The sequence below is a fragment of the Camellia sinensis genome, chromosome 13 (assembly GCF_055761805.1).
Source record: "Camellia sinensis isolate YWXY chromosome 13, ASM5576180v1, whole genome shotgun sequence".
NCBI classification, from domain to species: Eukaryota; Viridiplantae; Streptophyta; class Magnoliopsida; order Ericales; family Theaceae; genus Camellia; species Camellia sinensis.
Genome location: NC_138973.1, coordinates 86,862,349 through 86,881,578, shown reverse-complemented (window position 1 = coordinate 86,881,578; position 19,230 = coordinate 86,862,349). Strand labels below are relative to the sequence as shown.

Sequence of the window (19,230 nt, the reverse complement as noted above, 5' to 3'; positions counted from 1 at the left end):
TTATAGGATTTAGGACCCATGTTTTATTTGGACCCACATTCATATGAAATATTTAGGGGTTGTTTAGGTGTCTTAAATAAATGTATTTTTTGTCTTTTTAGACTAAAAAATTAAAAGAAAAAATATAGATGTTTGGGTTAATTTTTTGATTTTTTTTTTTAAAATGTGTAATAAAAAATTGTAAAAAATAGTTTGTAAAGGAAAATTAGAATTGGGAGTTGTGCAGCCGTAATTGTTGACTTTTGGTGAATAGTGTTAACTTTTTGAGTAACTTTTTGGCTTTTTAACTTTTTTTTAGTATCCAAAACTTGGCCTTAATAAAACTTTTGATAGAATTTTTGAAATTTCTAATATTTTTGTATCTAATGACATAAAAAATAATAATCAAACAAGGTACTAAGAACCCACATTAATAAAATCCTTTAAAAAAAAATTATTTGTGATTTTTTTACAAAACTTGGGACAAGAATTTTATTTGTTCTAGAATTCTCATGCTTGTTATATTATAACTTGAACAACTCATGCTAACTGGTAAATCTATTAATCGTTTTTTTTTTAAAAAAGAACTTTTAAGGTTGAGAGTTATGCACAATTATTCATAAACTACACATCAATTATTATTATTATTGAAAATAGTAATTCCCTCACCATTAAAACTGTTTTTTTTTTGGATCAAACTTCTAATCTATAACAAAAACTAGGTTAAACTATTTGTTTTTTCCACCGCTTTTCAAAAATTGTTTCAATTATTAATTCCTTATCAAATTTGGAAACAAATAAAATCCTACAAAGCTTCACAAACTCTGTTTTCGAGATATATTTATAACATAAGTCAATGCAAGTCACTTTCCTTCTCCTCCAAGGTAAAGAAATCACCATCCCCTCCCCTCTCTCTCTCTCTCTCTCTCTCTCTCTCTCTCTCTCTCTCTCTCAAAATCCTAGCACCATTTAATTCTTTACTGGAGCCAAAAACAAAAATCATCTTCTTGTGTTGAAGAATAAAAAAATTATTCAAGTTTATGCAACGGAAAAATTGATATACATGGAGCGTTCTAATCTTAATTCAGATTTAATCTTTGAGATTTTAACTAGAACATCATTAAAAGGTTTGGATCGGTGCAAATCGGTTTGTAAAGGATGGAAGAATTTGACGTACGAGTCAACTTTCACCCCTCTTCATTGTGAAAGGACGGGTACTATTTTGGGCTACTTTGTTCAAGATTTGGTACACAACAAGTATTTCTCAAAATTCGCATCGATGGATCGGTCAAAGGAATTAGGTCAAAATCTCTCCTTGGATTTTTTACCACATCCGATGAAGGTTGAGGCATCATCAAATCAAGGAATTTTATGTTGTGTGTACCATGATTACAGAAATTATCGATTCTATGTTTGCAAACCTAGTACTAGGCAATGGCAAAAGCTACCAAATCCCAAAACAAGGTACATGACGGTTCAAGTTGCGATTGTGGTGATACGGTCTAACCCATTGCATTACAAGATTGTTCGATTGTCAAACCCCAAACACATGTGAGTTTTTTTTTTTGGGTTAAAATTAATAAAATATATGTGAGCTACATGCATTTTGCTTATATATATATATATATATATGAGAACTCACTGACTTTTGCTTTCCTGTTTATTTTTAGTTTAACTCAGAATTTCTTTAAAAGTAAGCCACTATTTCTTTGGTTTACAAAAAAAAAAAAAAAACGATTTTCCATGCCGTTACTTTGTAATATTTTTACACTATCATCTTTTGTTTTTATTATTTATTATTTTTAATGTTTTTTCCCTTTTATTTTTTAGCGGTATTTGACTTTGTATGTGTATGATTTTTACCTGTGCCTATTTTTAGAGATAGGAATATTCTGTTCAGATTTTTTCCAATCTTTCAGTCTCAAATCCTCTCTTTTAGTATATATATATATATATATATATAATATATATAATTTATTTACAAAAAAAAAAAAAAAGAGTTGAGGGTTTGGATCTATCAACAAAAAAAGAGAAAAATGACAGGAGCTAGGGAGAGCTCATCTCTCAATACTTTGTCACCCTATTCTAATTCACTCGTGATCATTAAACCATATGAAAATTTCAAATATATTAATCTCGAAATATACGATCAAACAATTATAATTGAGTTGGAATAAATGACAAGATGTGCTATTTTTATGCCTAGTTTTTTTTTTATGTTTTGTTTTGGTGTTTGTTTTTCTTCTTCGTTTTTCTGTGTCTGTGGCTTGTTTAGGTTTTGTTGGTTCTCTCTCATGTGTTCTATTTTTCCTTGTTTTTGTTCTCCTGTTTCCCGTGGTGTATGTTGTAAGGAAAATTATACCCCCCCCCCCCCAAAAAAAAAAAATTAGAGTTTGAACTTTATAACAAAATAAATTTTTAATTTTTAATTTTATCAATTTAAACTTTAATTTTTTTGATTTGTTTTTAATCGAAACTATTTACATATTTTTGTTAAGTAAAATAAAATTGAATATAAATTGACAAAATTTAAAAATCAAGATTTATTTTGTTACAAAATTCAATTCTTGAGTTTATTTATTTATTTATAATTTCCCCTGATTATTTTTTAAACTATTGTGTATAAATCATTGCCAAACAAGTGTTTGTTTTGAGGCTTTGTAATGTACGGAAACATTATAAACTGGGGTCTGATCTGAATCTAATCTGTATTTGTTATGTTATTTAGGCTCCGTATAAAATATTTCATCGTAACGCTAAAAATTAATTATGTTTCTACTGTACGGCAACGTTAGTTTCTATTGTTTAGCTGGTCAATTAGTAAGTGAAATATTTTTTTATCATAAAGCTAAAAATGAATTATGTTTCAAAAACCAATAAGTCATTTTTGACATATCTCATTCAATGCTATTTATGCCACACCATGTACTAGGTGTGCAATTTGGGTGAGCTTAATCCCGAATAACTCGAGTCCAATTTGTATTTTTTAGGATTTGGATAAAATATTTTTGAATTTGGTACAGATTTGGACAAAAATTCAGAAACTCAAATTAAATTTGAGACGACTTGGGCAAAGATATCAAACAATCCGAGCAACCTAAAATCTGAATTATAATACAAAATTTTAAATTTTTTATTCTCACTCATAAATTGTAAAGACTATCATAGTGACATCTCTCTTTCATTATATTAATTATTTGTTTTGATGTTATTAATAATTTTCTTAAAAAAATGTAAATAGAGTCTAATTTTAATAAATTAATAATTTAAGTGCCAAAAAAAATATAATTTATGTATAATTCGGACAATTCGGATAATTCGGATTTAATTTGAGTTGGGTTTCGGTAGGTAATCTTAGGTTATAATTCGCGCTTAAGTGGGCCTGGACAAGTATTAACCCAACTTGGGTTAAATTTGGACAATTTCCCAACCTGCTCGAGTTGCACCCCTACCATACACACTAATATTGAAGGTTCTACACATGTCTAATGGTGAGACTCGTGTACGAATTTTGTGTCTATATTTACAATTTTTGTGCGTAAACAAAATCTAATGAAAGAATCAAATACAATACTCTCATATCGAATCTCACATCATGTAATAGAGTTATGCCCTATTTTGTAATATTAGTATCTCATTAAAATATAAAATCAACAATATGTAATTGTTATTATAATTGAAACAATCTCCGTTAACTATTTTAAATTTGAAACCATCAATTATAAAGTAAACATCTCCATTTCATTGATATAATTGATTTGTGATTGTGAATATATTCATACTAATAACTATGCAATAATTTTTTTTTTGTCAGGCTAAAGTACTACTACAATTATCACTGCGAAATCTTCGACTCAGATCTATGGGCATGGAGAAAATTGAATGATGTATTGCTGCCACCCCGCGTGATCTTCATCAACCAGCCCACCGTTGTTGCAAGCGGAGCAATCCATTGGCTCACAAGCAACGATCAAGTATTCGCATTCGACATAAATTCAGAGACTTACTCCACATTTCCATTGCCAGAACCAATAATAACTGAAGAAGATGAATTTCACTACAGAGACAAGCAACTTACAGTGTACAAAGGCCGGCTCGCCTTCATCTACAGAGAACCAGATGGGTATTTGGTTTTATGGGAGATGGACACGAATCGCGTTTGGCAAAAGATAAACACTCTGAACATTGAACCGGTTGAAGAGAAAGAACATTACCCTTCTTATGCTGCTTTCTACAATGCAGATACTGCAGTCATGAAAGGTTTTCGCAACATTATGTTTTACAAGTTTCAGAACTGTGGTTCGGGCGATGTGAAGCTGCATGACTTGAAGATGGTTCCTCGTGACATTTTTGTGTTTCGATCTGATTTGGAACCAACTGAATTGAAATGTGGAAGCTGATTTCTATGATTTTTTTTTGTTTTTTGATAGATTAAGTGCATGCATGTATGCTGTTAATTAATTTAGGTTTTTTTTTTTTTTTTTTAAAGTCATTCTAGGTGGGATTGAATTTTCAAGAAACTCTCTGCACAATTGTTAATAGAAATTGCATTTTATGGTTGACATTATTGAACTTCTTGTTAAGATATACTTTGCTGTTTGGGAGAATGTTTAGATGTAGTTTATATAATAGCACTTGCTGATATTGTTTTTGATTATATCATATATTTTAGTGTAATGTTACAGAAATAAAATTAAAAATAAAAAAAAAGTTGGAGTAAAATTTATTTTACCCATTTATGGTTGAGTACTTTACCCATATATGGTTTAATTACAATCATAAAGCTCCATGTAATTTTGAACTAAAATGTTACGGTTAGTTTTTTATTTTATTTTATTTTTATTTTTTTTATACAAACTAAAGAAGGTTTATCGCACGCCATTTTTTGAGTGGACTTAGTTTTTTAAAAAATAAATACAATAAAAAGGTAATTTTGTCCCCTATCTTCTCCAAAATTACATTTAGATTAAAATGTTAATTAGAATAAAAGAATATATATATATATATATATAATTAAGGATTCATTTAAAATATAAAATAATTAGCCTACTTCTAAAATATGGGGCAAAGAGGAGTGACTATGCGGCAGAAGCGAGTGGAACATTTAAGAGCTAAAAGGATTTTTGCACACCCTAACCTTGTCTTTGGTGAGATTTAAACCCCTAATGCCATTGGATTAAAGGTAGCTTATTTCATATTTGAATAATATACATTGTTAGAAGAATGTGGGTATAGGTAAATTCATTAAATAAAAAAGAGAGTAATTGGGGAGCCTCTAAATACACTTTAAATTTGTTGTTGGACACTCAATTCTCAAATTCAGAACTTTTAATTTTCTTTGACCATTCCAATTAATTCTCAACTGTCTCACACATTCCACCCAACTTGCCAGTGACACTACTGCCACTTCCCAGCCCATTAGCAAGATTTCCATTGAGTCTGCTTTCTTTTCCATTGCCTTTACCCATTCATCTGTTACCCTTCCCCTTTCCCCTCCCTTCGTGTCCCTCACCAATGCCCTCTAACCTCTAGTGCCACATCCCTTCACATCCCTCACCAATGCCTTCTAACCTTTGGTGCCTCATCTTTAGTCCCTAGGATTGAGTATAGGGTTATTCAATTTGCAAACACTATCTAATCCGAACCGTCTGCCCCTATTTGAGCGGTTTTGCAAAATTTTTATGGTCGGATGTAGTTTAAGATTTTCCTATGTTATGGTTGTGGGTGGGTCGCGGGTTTTACTCGCACCTGCACTCACATGCCCGCATCTGTATATAAATTTTTTTGAAAAAAATTTGGACCATCAGATTTTCTTGTAAGTTTTGTGAGTATGTAACCCTAATCTTCTCCTCTCTTACTCAATTTAATCTTATTATCAAACCTATAGGCTCTAACATTATAATATTATAATAATATCACACACTGCCTTGTTTGAAATACTTATTATTCAATTGAAATTTTTTCAATTTTTTTAAAAATCTAGTTATTTGATTTTTTTTTCTATGTTTGTTTTTATTTAATTTTCATTCTAATTTTTTGTAATCTAGTTTTAATGGAAGATAATATTGAATCTCCTACAATAAAAAATATTTTAAAAATGGGAAAAAAACAAACCAAAAATAAATTTTTAGAGGAAAAAACTCAATCTGCAAATTGCCCGTAACGGCCCGCACATCCACGAACCCTATCCGCATAAACCGCAAACCACATTACAGGCGGTTGTGGGTTCAATTTTTCTCAAACCGTAAACATGCAAGTAAGTCTAAACCGCATACTGAACCGTCAAAAATGGATCTGCAAGCACCTCTACTAGTCCTTACAAGAAATCTAATATGAGAGAGGGAGAGAGAGAGAGTGTGTGTGTGTGTGTGTGTGTTGGGATGGAGGGAGCTATGAAAATGGGGTCTATGAAGATAGTTAGTGGAGGTGGAAGGCCACAAAGAATGTGGGACTTGGAGAGTGGAGGTTGCGGGGAAGGAATATGGGCAGGGCAACTAGTTGTGGGCAATATAAGAAAAAGGGTTGAAGGTTGACAGAGAGTTGGAAAGGGACTAGAAGGGTATGAAATAGCTAAAAGGTAGTGGGGAGTGGCAAGAAAGAGCTGAAAAGGGGTGGAGAGGAGGGCTGTGGTGCTATTGGCGATAGTGGCGACTAGAGTCTCCCTTCTTTTCACTGATCTCTCACACATTCCACCCAACTTGCCAGTGCCACTTCTGCCACTTCCTAGCCCACCAACAAGATTTTTTCGATTGAGTCTCCCTTCTTTTCCATTGCCCTTACCCATTCAACCTATTACCCTTTCCCTTCCCTTTACATCCCTTACCAATGCCCTCTAACCTCTGGTGCCACATCTCTAGTCTCTAAGGCTGGACATAGGGTTATTCAACTCGAGAAAACCGCCTAATCCAAATCGCCTGCGCTTATTTGGGCGGTTTCACAAAATTGTTAGGGTCGGACGCAGTTTAAGATTTTCCTATTTTGTGGGTTGCGGCGCGGGTCGCGGGTTTTACCCGCACTTGCACTCACTCACCCGCATCTATATACAATTTTTTTTTTTTTTTTTTTTTTTAATTTGGACCATCGGATTTTCTTATAAGTTTTGTAAGTGTGTAACCCTAATCTTCTCTTCTCTCACTCACTTCAATCTGATTATCAAACTTGTAGGCTCTAACATTATAACATTATAATAATATCACACACTATCTTATTTGAAACACTTTTTATTTAATTGGAATTTTTTTAATTTTTTGTAAATCTAGTTATGTGACTTTTTTTTCTTTTTTCTTTCTATGTTAGTTTTTATTTAACTTTCATTCTAATTCTTTGTAATCTAATTTTAGTGGAGGTTACAGGAAGGAATAGGGGCAAGGCAGCTAGTCATGGGCAACAAAGAAGAAGTGCGGAAGGTTGACAAAGAGTTGAAGAGGGTTTAGAAGGGTATGAAAGGGCTAAGAGGTGGTGGGGAGTGGCAAGGAAGAGCTGAGGAGGGGTGGGGAGAGGGGCTATGGTGCTATAGGCGATAACAGCAACTAGAGTTAAGAGTGGTAGGGCTTAGGGTTTTGGGTTGTCTTCTTTGGTAATTTACCAATTTTAGGATGTGATTTTTTTAACACAAAAAAAAAAAAAAGGAACCATTTACTGATTTATTATGAAAAAATGTATAAAAAAAATAGAAAGGTGATATGATGAAATCTAAATAAGTTAATAAATCAATAGGTTAACTTTTTTTCGCCGTTCTAAATGAGGCTTCAATTTAAAGATAAAATGGTATTGAAAAAAATATTAAAAAGTAAGGTATCCAACAATAATTCGGAGTCCATTTAAAGGCTCCCGAGTAATTGTACAAAGCTTCTATTTGCATACTTCTCTGAATTTACACTATTTTTTAAGGTTTTTTTTTTTTTTTTTTTTTAATTACGATTGTAGGTCAAGCAAATTACTTTTATGGACAAAATCTTAAAATTTAATCTCTGGTATATACCTCCACACACCACTAGACACAACCATGAACTCTTTAGTAATTTGCCACCCCCCAATCCAACCACTAAACAATTTATTTAATTTTTTAAATAAAATCGATAGGATAATGAGCATTTTAGTTATTAAACTTAATAAAAAATATTTTAAATATTTTATGTATATTTAAATTAAATTTAATAATTAAAATATTCTTTTTCTATCGATTTTAGTTACAAAAATAAATAAATAATTTTAATTGAAAATAAATAATAATTTTAAATTTAAATTGATAAAATTAAAAAATAAAGAATTATTTTGTTACAAAGTTAAAAGTTTAAAAAATTTATTTTTTATTTTTTATAATTATCCCATTAATTTTTAATTTTAGAAAATAAAAAATTGTTGGGCAAATTACATATATCCTCTTGAGGTTTGGCTAAATTACAAATACCTCATGAGGTTTGAGAAATTACAAATTCTCCCCTGAATGCTATATTTGCATAACAAATTAGGGAACTATCTATAATTTAGCTAAACCTCGAGGGGTATATGTAATTTGCCCAAAATTATCGGACAAATTACATATATCCCTTGAGGTTTGGCTAAATTACAAATGCCCCCTTAAGGTTTGAGAAATTATAAATTTCCCCTTGAATGCTATATTTGCATAACAAATTAAGAGGTAATTTGTTATGAAATATAAATCTTATTATGAAAATACAAACTTTAGGAGACGGAATGTAATTTTCAAAATCTCAAAAAACTATCTATAATTTAACCAAATCTCGAGGGAGGTATATGTAATTTGTCCAGAATTTTGTTAACTTTACGTACTTTTTGTCAAAGTTTTCTCCAAATTTATGTCTGTTATGTTTACCTTCCAAGTCCTGACAACAAGTCAAAAGCGAAGTCCGAGACTCAAGACTGAGCGACCGAGAGAGGAGGAGAGAGATCGTTGTGTTTGGTTGCCCAGAAAAACTGGGATTTGAGTAGCCATTGCAAGGTTTTCAAGCTTACTCTCAACTTTTCCCTGAAACCTAAACAACTCAATTTCATTTCCCTTTCTACCTCCCAACTCAGTTGTCCATTTTTGCAGGGATATTTCAAAGTTTCAACCTTTTGCACTCCAACTGTTTGTGGTTTTAACTAACAGAGGTGACTAACAAACCCCAGTGTTCAATTTGATGCTAACACTTACAGAGTAGCTCCTATGGAAGGTGAGAAACAGAAGGCGGGTAACAATGAAGTTGTAGTCTCCATTTTGGGTATTGAAGAAACTTCAAGGAGAGACCAAGACAATCAAATTGGGAGTTCTAAAAGTTTCACAACACTTGAATCTGGGTCATCCTCTTTTCCAAAGAATGCCCAAACAGGTTCTCCTAATGCTGGATCAACAGAGCTTCAAATGTCCACACTTCCAAACTCTTCTTCTCCAGAGATAACCAAATCAAGCACAACACCAGATAGGCCTCTCAAAATCCCAGATGAAAATGTTACTCGACGAAGATCAATTGCACTGTCTGCGAATTTGAAACCCAAATCAAGATTGATGGAGCCATATTATCCCAATGATTCACATTTGGTTGAAGAGAGCAGCCAATTGGTGCATTCAAGCTCACCTTATAGAAATTCACCCAAAACCAATGCTAGTACTCCTAAAGAGAATGTTAAAACTACCCCAGTTACTCCGAAAACGCCACTATTGGCTTCGCCAGGAGGACAGGACGATGATGACGATGTCTATAAGACTTCAACTCATAGAGTTGATGAAAGTTTGTGTAAGAAATTGAACATCATGGCTTTACTTGAATGGGCTATGTTTGTATGCATAATGGGTTTTTTAATTACTAGCTTAACTGTTCAAAAATTTCGTGTTGCTGCAATTTGGAGTTTGGAACTTTGGAAGTGTGTGTACTCGTATTGGTGATTTTTTGTGGTAGATTGTTCACTGAATGGTTTATCAATGTTCTTATTTTCTTGATTGAAAGGAACTTTCTGCTTAAGAAGAAGGTCCTGTATTTTGTTCATGGTTTGAAAGTAAGTGTTCGGGTTTTCATTTGGTTCGGTTTGGTTCTTCTGGCTTGGTGTCTGTTAACCGTGGGGTCAGGCAATCGAGGAAGACTAGAAGGATTTTAAACTATGTCACGATGGCTCTTGCATCATGTCTTATTGGGGCAGGAATGTGGATGGCAAAGACATTTCTGGTAAAACTATTGGCTTCTTCCTTTCACGAGATTCTTTGACAGGATTCAAGAATCTATATTTCAGCAGTATGTTTTTCAGACCCTTTCGGGGCCTCCATTGATGGAATTTGCAGAAAGGGTTGGATATATAAGTATTGGTCAATTGAGTTTCAAGAATATGAAGAAAGGAAACCATGTACAGAAAGAAGGCATGATTGACATAGAGAAGCTTCATAAAATGAAACAAGAGAAGATTTCTGCTTGGACCATGAAAGGATTGATTAAAGCGATACGGGGTTCAGGGCTTTTTACGATTTCAAATGCACTCGATGAGAGTTTTGATGATGAAGGTGTTGAGCAAAAAGATAAGGAGTTTACAAGTGAGTTGGAAGCAAAGGATGCTGCTTATCGAATATTTAAAAATGTTGCAAAGCCTGGCTGCAAGTATGAATATTATTTTTTTGAATTTTTACGCACTTATATTATGTTTGCTTGTCCTGGAATGGTCTCATTGTTTTTATTGTTATACCATCTAGGTATATTGAAGAGGAGGACCTCTTACGTTTCTTGAAAAAGGAGGAAGTGGATAATGTGCTCCCAATGTTTCAGGGTGTCGCAGAAACAGGAAAGATTAAGAAATTGGCTTTACGAAAATGGGTGGTGAGATCTCTGTTGGTTTGTTTATTTCATATAGGTTCCATGCATGTTTTTTTTTTTTTTTTTTTTTTTTGTTGCTGATTTCCACCCCCCCTAATTTTCTTCATGAACTCGTGTTTTTCCAGCATAAGTAGTTAATAGAATTTCCCATTTCCTCTCATCCATATTGATTATACCCTAAAATGCAACTGTTACTTGTGCTACCTTACCACTTATATTACATAGACTTGGGTATGAGTATTAAGTGCAAGTGTGTGTCCAAGCGTCAAACTTTCATAAACCTAATCATAGGATATGTAGGATACGTATCCCAAAGTTGAGTTTCTTTTTTTTCAATCATTGTAAAAAATTATAGGATCTAAGGCCATGTTTGTTTGGCTCTTTGGGAAGGGGGATTGGATTAATAGCTTGTGGGATTCATCTAAAGAGTGTTTGGTTCGAGATATGAGTGAAGAGATTAGCTATCCCCTTGGACTAGTAATCCACCCTATTGGTAGGATTACCAATCCCATGGAGTGGTTGGGATTAAAAATTGAGTGAGGGGATTAGTGGGTTTTTAAATGATTTTTAAGCAAAATTTATATCTTTTAGAACCAAAAAAAATAATAATAATAATAATAATAATAATAATAATTAAAAAATATTAATTTTATATATTACTAATTTGGTGGTATATAAACAAACACTCTTTATCTTGCATCTCCAACCTAATACCACCATGCTAATAATCTTCTCACTCAATCACATCATACTCTTAATTCCCTCTATCCTATAGAGCCAAACAAATGTGGTCTAAGTGTCTAAATTGGAGACAGATGTCGGGCACATACCCCACACCTTTACCCTTGTCATATATTGTGGACACGGGTCCTTTGTAGGAAACAGAAGAGTTGATGTAACAATTAATGCTGAAGGAGACAAGAAAGATTGCAAGGCTGTGTAAAGATAGAATATTTTTCCATAAAATACAATTCACAATATTGACCTAGACTACTTTTGAGGTGGGTATTTTATTTGAGTGAAAGTTTATTCATATAAACTATCCTTCACAGAGATTTTGGGGTTTAGAATAATAATACTAGATTCCTAGGGGACATGCTTGTGTGGTTTTGTCCAGAATATGCCTGCTCTTTTTGATAAGATAACATTGGAAAAAGGATATAAACAAATTTTTGTGTTTCCACTTCATATCAATGGATTGAAAAACCTGTAGTATGCGGGGACTTTTCTTTTTGGCTCAGATAAATTAGTCTTTGTTTGCAGGTAAATGTCTACAATGAACGTAAATTACTGGTTCATTCTCTAAACGACACTAAAACAGCCATCGAGGAACTGAACAAAATTTTATCAGGAATTATACTTGTGGTGATCATTATTGTGTGGTTACTTTTGATGGGATTTGCAACAACCCAAGTGCTCGTCTTCATTTCATCTCAGCTTTTACTTGTGGCATTCATGTTTGGAAACACTTGTAAGACTGTATTCGAAGCCCTTATCTTTGTATTTGTGATGCACCCATTCGATGTAGGTGATCGTTGTGTCATTGGTGGGGTACAGGTAACTCTCTCAGCCTAGAATACATAAAGTTTACGGTACTGAAATTAGTTTGATTTGTTTATCATAGTATGTTGAAATTTCACAGATGGTTGTTGAAGAGATGAACATTTTGACGACAATCTTCTTGAGATATGACAACGAAAAGATATTCTATCCGAATTCAGTTTTGGCTACCAAACCAATCAGCAATTTTTATCGAAGCCCAGAGATGAGTGATACCGTGGAGTTTGCTATTGATGTGTCGACTTCAGCTGCAAGTATTGTAGCTCTAAAAGCCACAATAAAAGGGTATGTCAACTCCATTCTTCTTGGTCTTGCAAATGTATACCACTATAACTTTGACAAAGTAAACATAAGGACTGAATTAGATCAAGGTTGTCATCTTTATAGGATTTTTTTATCACTCAAACCATGCTATTATGGGGCTTTATTTCAAAGGCCGCTTTAGCTTAGCGTTTGAAAGCTTGACTTTCTATTTTCTGTGGGAATTAACACATGAAAAATTGATGTCAGGTGACTTCTATCGTTTGCAAACTTCTTGTTAGTCGAGTACCTTTTTGTGTATGTGTTTACACATTTCACATGATTGCAAAGCTCATTTTCTGGTCATTTTGAATATTTAATGCTTTAATTTCTGATATGTAGTTGCTAAAGTGTGGAAGTGTTCCTAGATTCTGGCTATAATCAAGCATTCCAACTTCATTCTCATCTCATTTTTATGGTCACTTTTCATATCTCATTATTTTATTGTTAATTCTTTTCATATTCTTGTCAAAGTGGTTAACTTTTTTTGTTGTTGTTGTTGTTTATAAGAGTTTGACAACAAAGAGGACAAACCTGTTGTTTATAAATTGATGGTTCTACTTTAACCCTTTAGTGTTTGCATGTTCCCATTAAATAAATGAAAATTAAATACAATTTTCATATTATCTTTTTCTTTTTGTCTTTTGATATTGTTTTTTCAATTAGGTGACATCCTGAATAAAGCAGCTTCCGGGTACTTTTCAGGTACTTGGAGAGCAAACCTCAACACTGGCGTCCTAACCACAGCGTGCAAGTTAAGGACATTGAGGATGTGAACAAGATGAAAATGGCACTATTTGTTAATCATACCATAAACTTTCAGAATTATGTGGAGAGGGGCAACCGAAGATCTGACCTAGTTCTTGAGCTAAAGAAAATCTTCGAGGAGCTTGGTATCAAATTTCATCTTCTTCCTTAAGAAGTTCACCTCAGCTATGTTGGGTCTTCAGCCCCAATGTTTCCAAATGCTTCGTGTTGATGATCATTTTACTAGCATGAGAATATTCCTACTCTCCGATGAGTACGCACCTTTACTCTACCTCATATTGAGCTTGCATGACTACTTGTATCATGAGTTATAGATCCCTGATATTGGCGTATAAAAAATCAAAGAACCCTAGAACCACAGTTGTATACACTCTACGCAATGTCACATGAATATGCACCTCCCTGTAGCACTCCGTCCCACATTGGTTAGGTAGGAAAAGCTTTTGGGCTATGTAGGCGAGTTCACATCCTCTTCTAGTAACAATGGTGTTTTAAAGCCACGAGGGCCTATCCCAATTCACATTCCGTTCTAGTAACAACACATTTTAAAGACATGTGAGCCTAGCTCAAAGCGCACAATATTGTTACAGTCCGGGATGAGAATGTTACACTCTCCCTCTCTTAGTGTGCAAGAGTTTGTGAGCCTAGCACAAAGCACACAATATTGCTTGTTACAGTCCGGGATGAGAATGTTACACTCTCCCTCTTAGTGTGCAAGAGTTTGTGAGCCTAGCACAAAGCACACAATATTGTTTGTTACAGTCCGAGATGAGAATGTTACACTCTCCCGCTCTTAGTGTGCAAGAGTTTGTGAGCCTAGCACAAAGCACACAATATTGTTACAGTCTGGGATGAGGATGTTACACTCCCTCTCTTAGTGCGCCAGAGTTTGTGAGCGTAGCACAAAGCACACAATATTGTTACAGTCCGGGATGAGAATGTTACACTCTCCCTCTCTTAGTGCGCAAGAGTTTGTTCATGCGGGGTGCTGACTTCTTGTGTTAATTCATTCGAACTCGTACTTGGGGGCATTTTCTCTCATAAAGCATGATTTATCATTTTCAAAACAGCTCAGGCTCCCATTAGGTCTATTATTTTCTTTTCTTGACTAGTTTGTTGAAAAGAAAGAATAATATCTTGTTGCACTTTTTCTATAAAAAAGCCAATTACCCATCCAATCTAATAGCACCGATTGACTAGCTCCATTTTCTTAATCTTTCCTTGTCATCTCTCCAAGCTTGACTCTCACTTTCAAAATTGTGGCATTCAATGAAGGTATAGATAATGTTTGCCTTTCGATTGAGTTTCCGAACAAACTGGTTGGCTAACGAATGTATGGAGAACCTGATAGCTCGGTCAAGTGTCTGTAGATGGTAATGGATCTTATATTGAAACTGTCATGCAAAGATGGTTTTGGATTATTTTTATTTTTATTTTATATTTGACAACCAGTACAATGCAGGAGCTGGAAGGATAGTTATCTGTAAACAAGTTATGGAGGAGACAACACGGGCAGTGATTTTGCTTCATCTTCTGGAGGAAAAAGAGTTTTTAAAGCTGGACTTCTAGCCCGGAAAATGAACAATGCCATGCTGCTGCAGTACTAAAATTTCAGCCTTCTGAACTAAACCAAGTCCTCATCTTTGATTTGCAAATGTATTGTACCAAAAATAGTTCTATAAAATATCCTAAAACTTCTAGTTTAGGTTTATTCATTTGATAATTTGTAATGTGGTAGTTTCTCAGGGCTCCATTTTGTTTTTCGTTTTTCTTTTTCAAATGGCAAATTATACTCATGGTTGCTATAATTTATGTCATATTAATTTGATCTTTATAGTTTTAAAAATATCAGTTTTTCTTTATTATTTTGCATTGCGATAATTTAGTCCTATTAATAATATCTATGAAAAAAATTGGAATGAAGAAATTGAATAGAAACTAGGAGCAAAATAATTAAGTTAAAAGAGAATTAAATCATTTTCAAATTAAATATTGTTAATAGTCCCCAGGAAATTTTTTAGGACCCCAAGCCACAAATTTTGAAATTTATTGTTTAACACCCTCACTTGATATTAAAATTATCCGTTACCACCAGCTTCGGCTACCCTCCCTTATCCATACACAACTCTGGTCACCACTCACCAAACCCTCCTTAGCCTTGCCCGCCGTCCCTAGCCATTTTTCACCTTTGGCATCACTCCCTTACTCCTCCTTTTACTCCTCTCTCCTTTTTTCCCTAGCCCTCTTTTAGCTCCTCTCTCCTCCTCTGCGCACAACCCATTGCATCTTCTCCCAATCCCTTTCCACCTTCGGCACCAGCTTCCCCAACCCTTCCCCCCATCATGATATTTGATATCCATATCTTCTTCCCTCAAATCCCATTGCCACTCCTTCTTCTTTTCCTTTCTTTGTGTGTGCGCACGCAAAGGTTTGGATGGGAAGAGAGGAAGCAAAAGGGTTGTCAGTGGTAGAGGAGGTGGGGTCTAAAGTAAAAAGTGGCATATTAATAGCAGTAGTCTTACAAATTGACCGATAACATTTCTATTAAGAAAAGTGAATGAATTATTTTTTCCCTTGATGTCATTTTAAGTGTAAAAGAATAGTATCAATTGGATTAAATTGATAGATTATGTAAAATTCAAGTAAAAAATTGATATAATTAGAATTAAATAGATCAAAATGAGACGAGACAAATTGATACAGAGCCCTAGCATTGAACCAAATATGGGTTAAGTCTCAGAAGGGCCGGGAGATTCTATTCCTATCTAATGGGCCAATCCTGAAATGACCTTAGGCCTAGGCCTACCATCAACTCTCCAAAAATACCAACTCAATGCAAAGCTTCACAAACTCTGTTTTCGAGATAATATTTATAACACAACTCAATGCAAGTCTCTTTCCTTTTCCTTCAAGGTAAAGAAATCATCATCCCCTCTCTCTCTCTCTCTCTCTCTCAAAACCCCAGCACTATATAATTCTTTACTTGAGCCAAAAATAAAACTCATGTTCTTGTGTTGAAAAATAAAAAAAATTATTCAAGTTTGTGCAACGAAAAAATTGATATACATGGAGCGTTCTAATTTTAGTTCAGATTTAATCTTTGAGATTTTAACTAGAACATTGTTAAAAGGTTTGGATCGGTGCAAATTAGTTTGTAAAGGATGGAACAATTTGACGTATGAGTCAACTTTCACCCCGCTTCATTGTGAAAGGACGAGTACTATTTCGGGCTACTTAGTTCAAGATTTGGTACACAACAAGTACTTCTCAAAATTCGCATCGATGGATCGGTTAGAAGAATTAGGTCGAAATCTCTCTTTGGATTTTTTGCCGCATCCGATGAAGGTTGAGGCATCATCGAATCAAGGAATTTTGTGTTGTGTGAGTGACCATGATTATTGGAATTATCGATTCTCTATGAAGCATGGGTACTTAAAAAAATATGCCGTACCCGTACCGGGTATTTACTAGCGTATGGTATCTCGTATGGTACTTCTACATATGTACCGGGTACACGAAACATGTACCCAAATTTTTTCTTCTTAATTTTTGGCGTACTCAGACATACCTAGCATATATCCAAGGCGGTACCTCAATTGAAACAATATTTTCTTCCACTACAGAAATAAAACTCATTTTACTAGATTTCTTTTTAATTTTTAGTTTTATACATAGCATGACTTCAAAATTAAGCTATAGTTTATAAGTTATTTAATATATTGACATTTAATTTTGATTTATACCTTTAGTTTTAGCATTAAATGTTAATTATAGGTTGGATCTTAACAAATTACACTATTTAATTAATTTTTGCATTACTCTAAACTAAAAATAAATATTTATTTTACAAGCGTACCAAGCCGTATCCGTATTCTACTTTTTTTAGATTTTATCGTATCGACGTACCCATATCATACCAATACCAGTACCAGTACTCGTACCCGTACCCGTGCTTCATAGTCGATTCTATGTTTGCAAACCTAGTACTAGGCAATGGTAATAGCTGCCGAACCCCAAAACAAGGTACATGACGGTTCAGGTTACGATTGTGGTGGTACAGTCTAGCCCATTGCATTACAAGATTGTCTGATTGTCAAATTCCAAACACATGTGAGTTCTTTTTTTTTGGTTAAAATTAACAAAATATATGTTTTTTGGTTAAAATTAACAAAATATATGTGAGCTACATGCATTTTGCTAATATATATATATATACGTATATATACAGGGACGGAGGGACATTGGGCTCAGGGGGGTTACATGCCCCCCCTGACTTTTGAAATTTTTTTTTTTTTTTTTTTTGTATGTGTAACTGTGGTCTGCCTTTCACACATAGATTGTGCCCCTCCTAATACACAATTTCAAACCCACTAACACACACACACCACAAGCACAACGCACACACGTTTGTATATATATATATATATATATATATATTTTGGAATCCCAATCCCAATTAACAATTGACACACAACTTTTTTTTAGGTAAGTGCACACAACTCCAATTACAGTAAGGTTAAAACTCTAAAACCCTAAAAGTGTATGAAATTCTTTATTTTTTATTTATTCACAATATTTGTGAAATATCTTTGTATTTTCTTTGTCTCCCTTTGTTGCTTTGCAATTTACCGACTCGTGATTCACCAAATTAGGATCACACAACACATATTTGGGACCACATTACAACCTTGGTATCTTATTTTCATTGTTTACAGGTAACTTTATTTTATTTTTTTAACTTTTAAATAAAAATTATGAGTATTAATTTATAATTATTTGTTAAGTTTTGATTTGTAAATTTTTTTTATTTGTTATTATTTATGTTAAAATATGAGATTTTGATATGCTAAAATTATGAATCTTAGGTGGTGATTTATATTAAAATTAGAGATTTTGGTTTGTTGTTGTTTGTGCTAAAATTGGGGATTTAATTTGTGCTAAAATTAAAAATATTAATTTGCAGTGATTAATATTTAAATTAGAAATTTAGACTTGTTATAATTTGTGCTAAAATTAAAATTTTTGATTTGTTGTGATTTGTGCTAATTTAAATTTTTTGATTTGTATTAAAATTACAGATTTTGATTTGTGGGGGGTTTGAGATTTTGATTATGAATTGTTATTTTGATTTTTAGTTTTTTCAAATAGTCATGGAGAAATATTTCAAAAGAAAATCAAAGTTGGAATCATCTCTTTCTCAAGAAAAAGATGATAATTATTCTTCCGTAAAACAAAGTCTCATAGAAATCAACTTAGTAGACCTTCCTGCAGATCCAGGACTACGGCCTCGGATTATGGACTATAATGCTAATGATCGAGACCGAATTTGTAGGGCATATCTACAAAAAGGTCATTGTCAACCTCGTGATCATAATTTTTCACAAAAATCATTTGGACAAAAACTTCGGCGATTTAATTAGGCTTGGTTTAGTGAATTTCCTAATTGGTTGGAATATAGCGTAGCAAAAGATGCAGCATTTTGTTTATGTTGTTATCTTTTCAAACCCGATATTAGAGATCAAGCTGGTGGTGATTCTTTTGTTGGTGAGGGTTTCTCATATTGGAAGAAAAAAGAAAAAATTCAGACTCATGTTGGAGGTCTTAATAGTGCTCATAATCAAGCTTCGAGTAAATGTCAAGACTTGTTAAACCAAACCAACATATTGAAATGATTTTTTTCAAACAATCTGATCAAGCTTGAATTAAATGTTGAACCCATTTGAATTTATCGGTTGATTGTGTTAAATTTCTTCTAAGACAAAGACTTCCGTTTCGTGGGCATGGTGAATCTGAAAATTCAAGTAATCAAGAAAATTTTCTTGAA

At 33.4% G+C, this 19,230-nt stretch overlaps 1 protein-coding gene and 1 pseudogene across 2 annotated transcripts; both read left to right on the top strand.

Moving 5' to 3' along the window:
- The first annotated feature begins 1,042 nt into the window (after nucleotides 1-1,042).
- LOC114276640 (F-box protein At5g49610-like) lies at nucleotides 1,043-4,753 on the top strand. The gene is made up of 2 exons (XM_028218436.2): nucleotides 1,043-1,530; nucleotides 3,794-4,753. The coding sequence occupies exons 1-2, from the start codon at nucleotides 1,043-1,045 to the stop codon at nucleotides 4,377-4,379; spliced, it is 1,074 nt and encodes a 357-aa protein (XP_028074237.2). The 3' UTR covers nucleotides 4,380-4,753.
- Nucleotides 4,754-8,816: 4,063 nt separating this feature from the next.
- LOC114276660 (mechanosensitive ion channel protein 10-like) lies at nucleotides 8,817-15,252 on the top strand (annotated as a pseudogene). Its single transcript, XR_014349203.1, has 6 exons — nucleotides 8,817-8,941; nucleotides 9,035-10,565; nucleotides 10,658-10,781; nucleotides 12,042-12,335; nucleotides 12,421-12,623; nucleotides 13,344-15,252. The product of XR_014349203.1 is annotated as a mechanosensitive ion channel protein 10-like (transcript).
- Nucleotides 15,253-19,230: the final 3,978 nt, after the last annotated feature.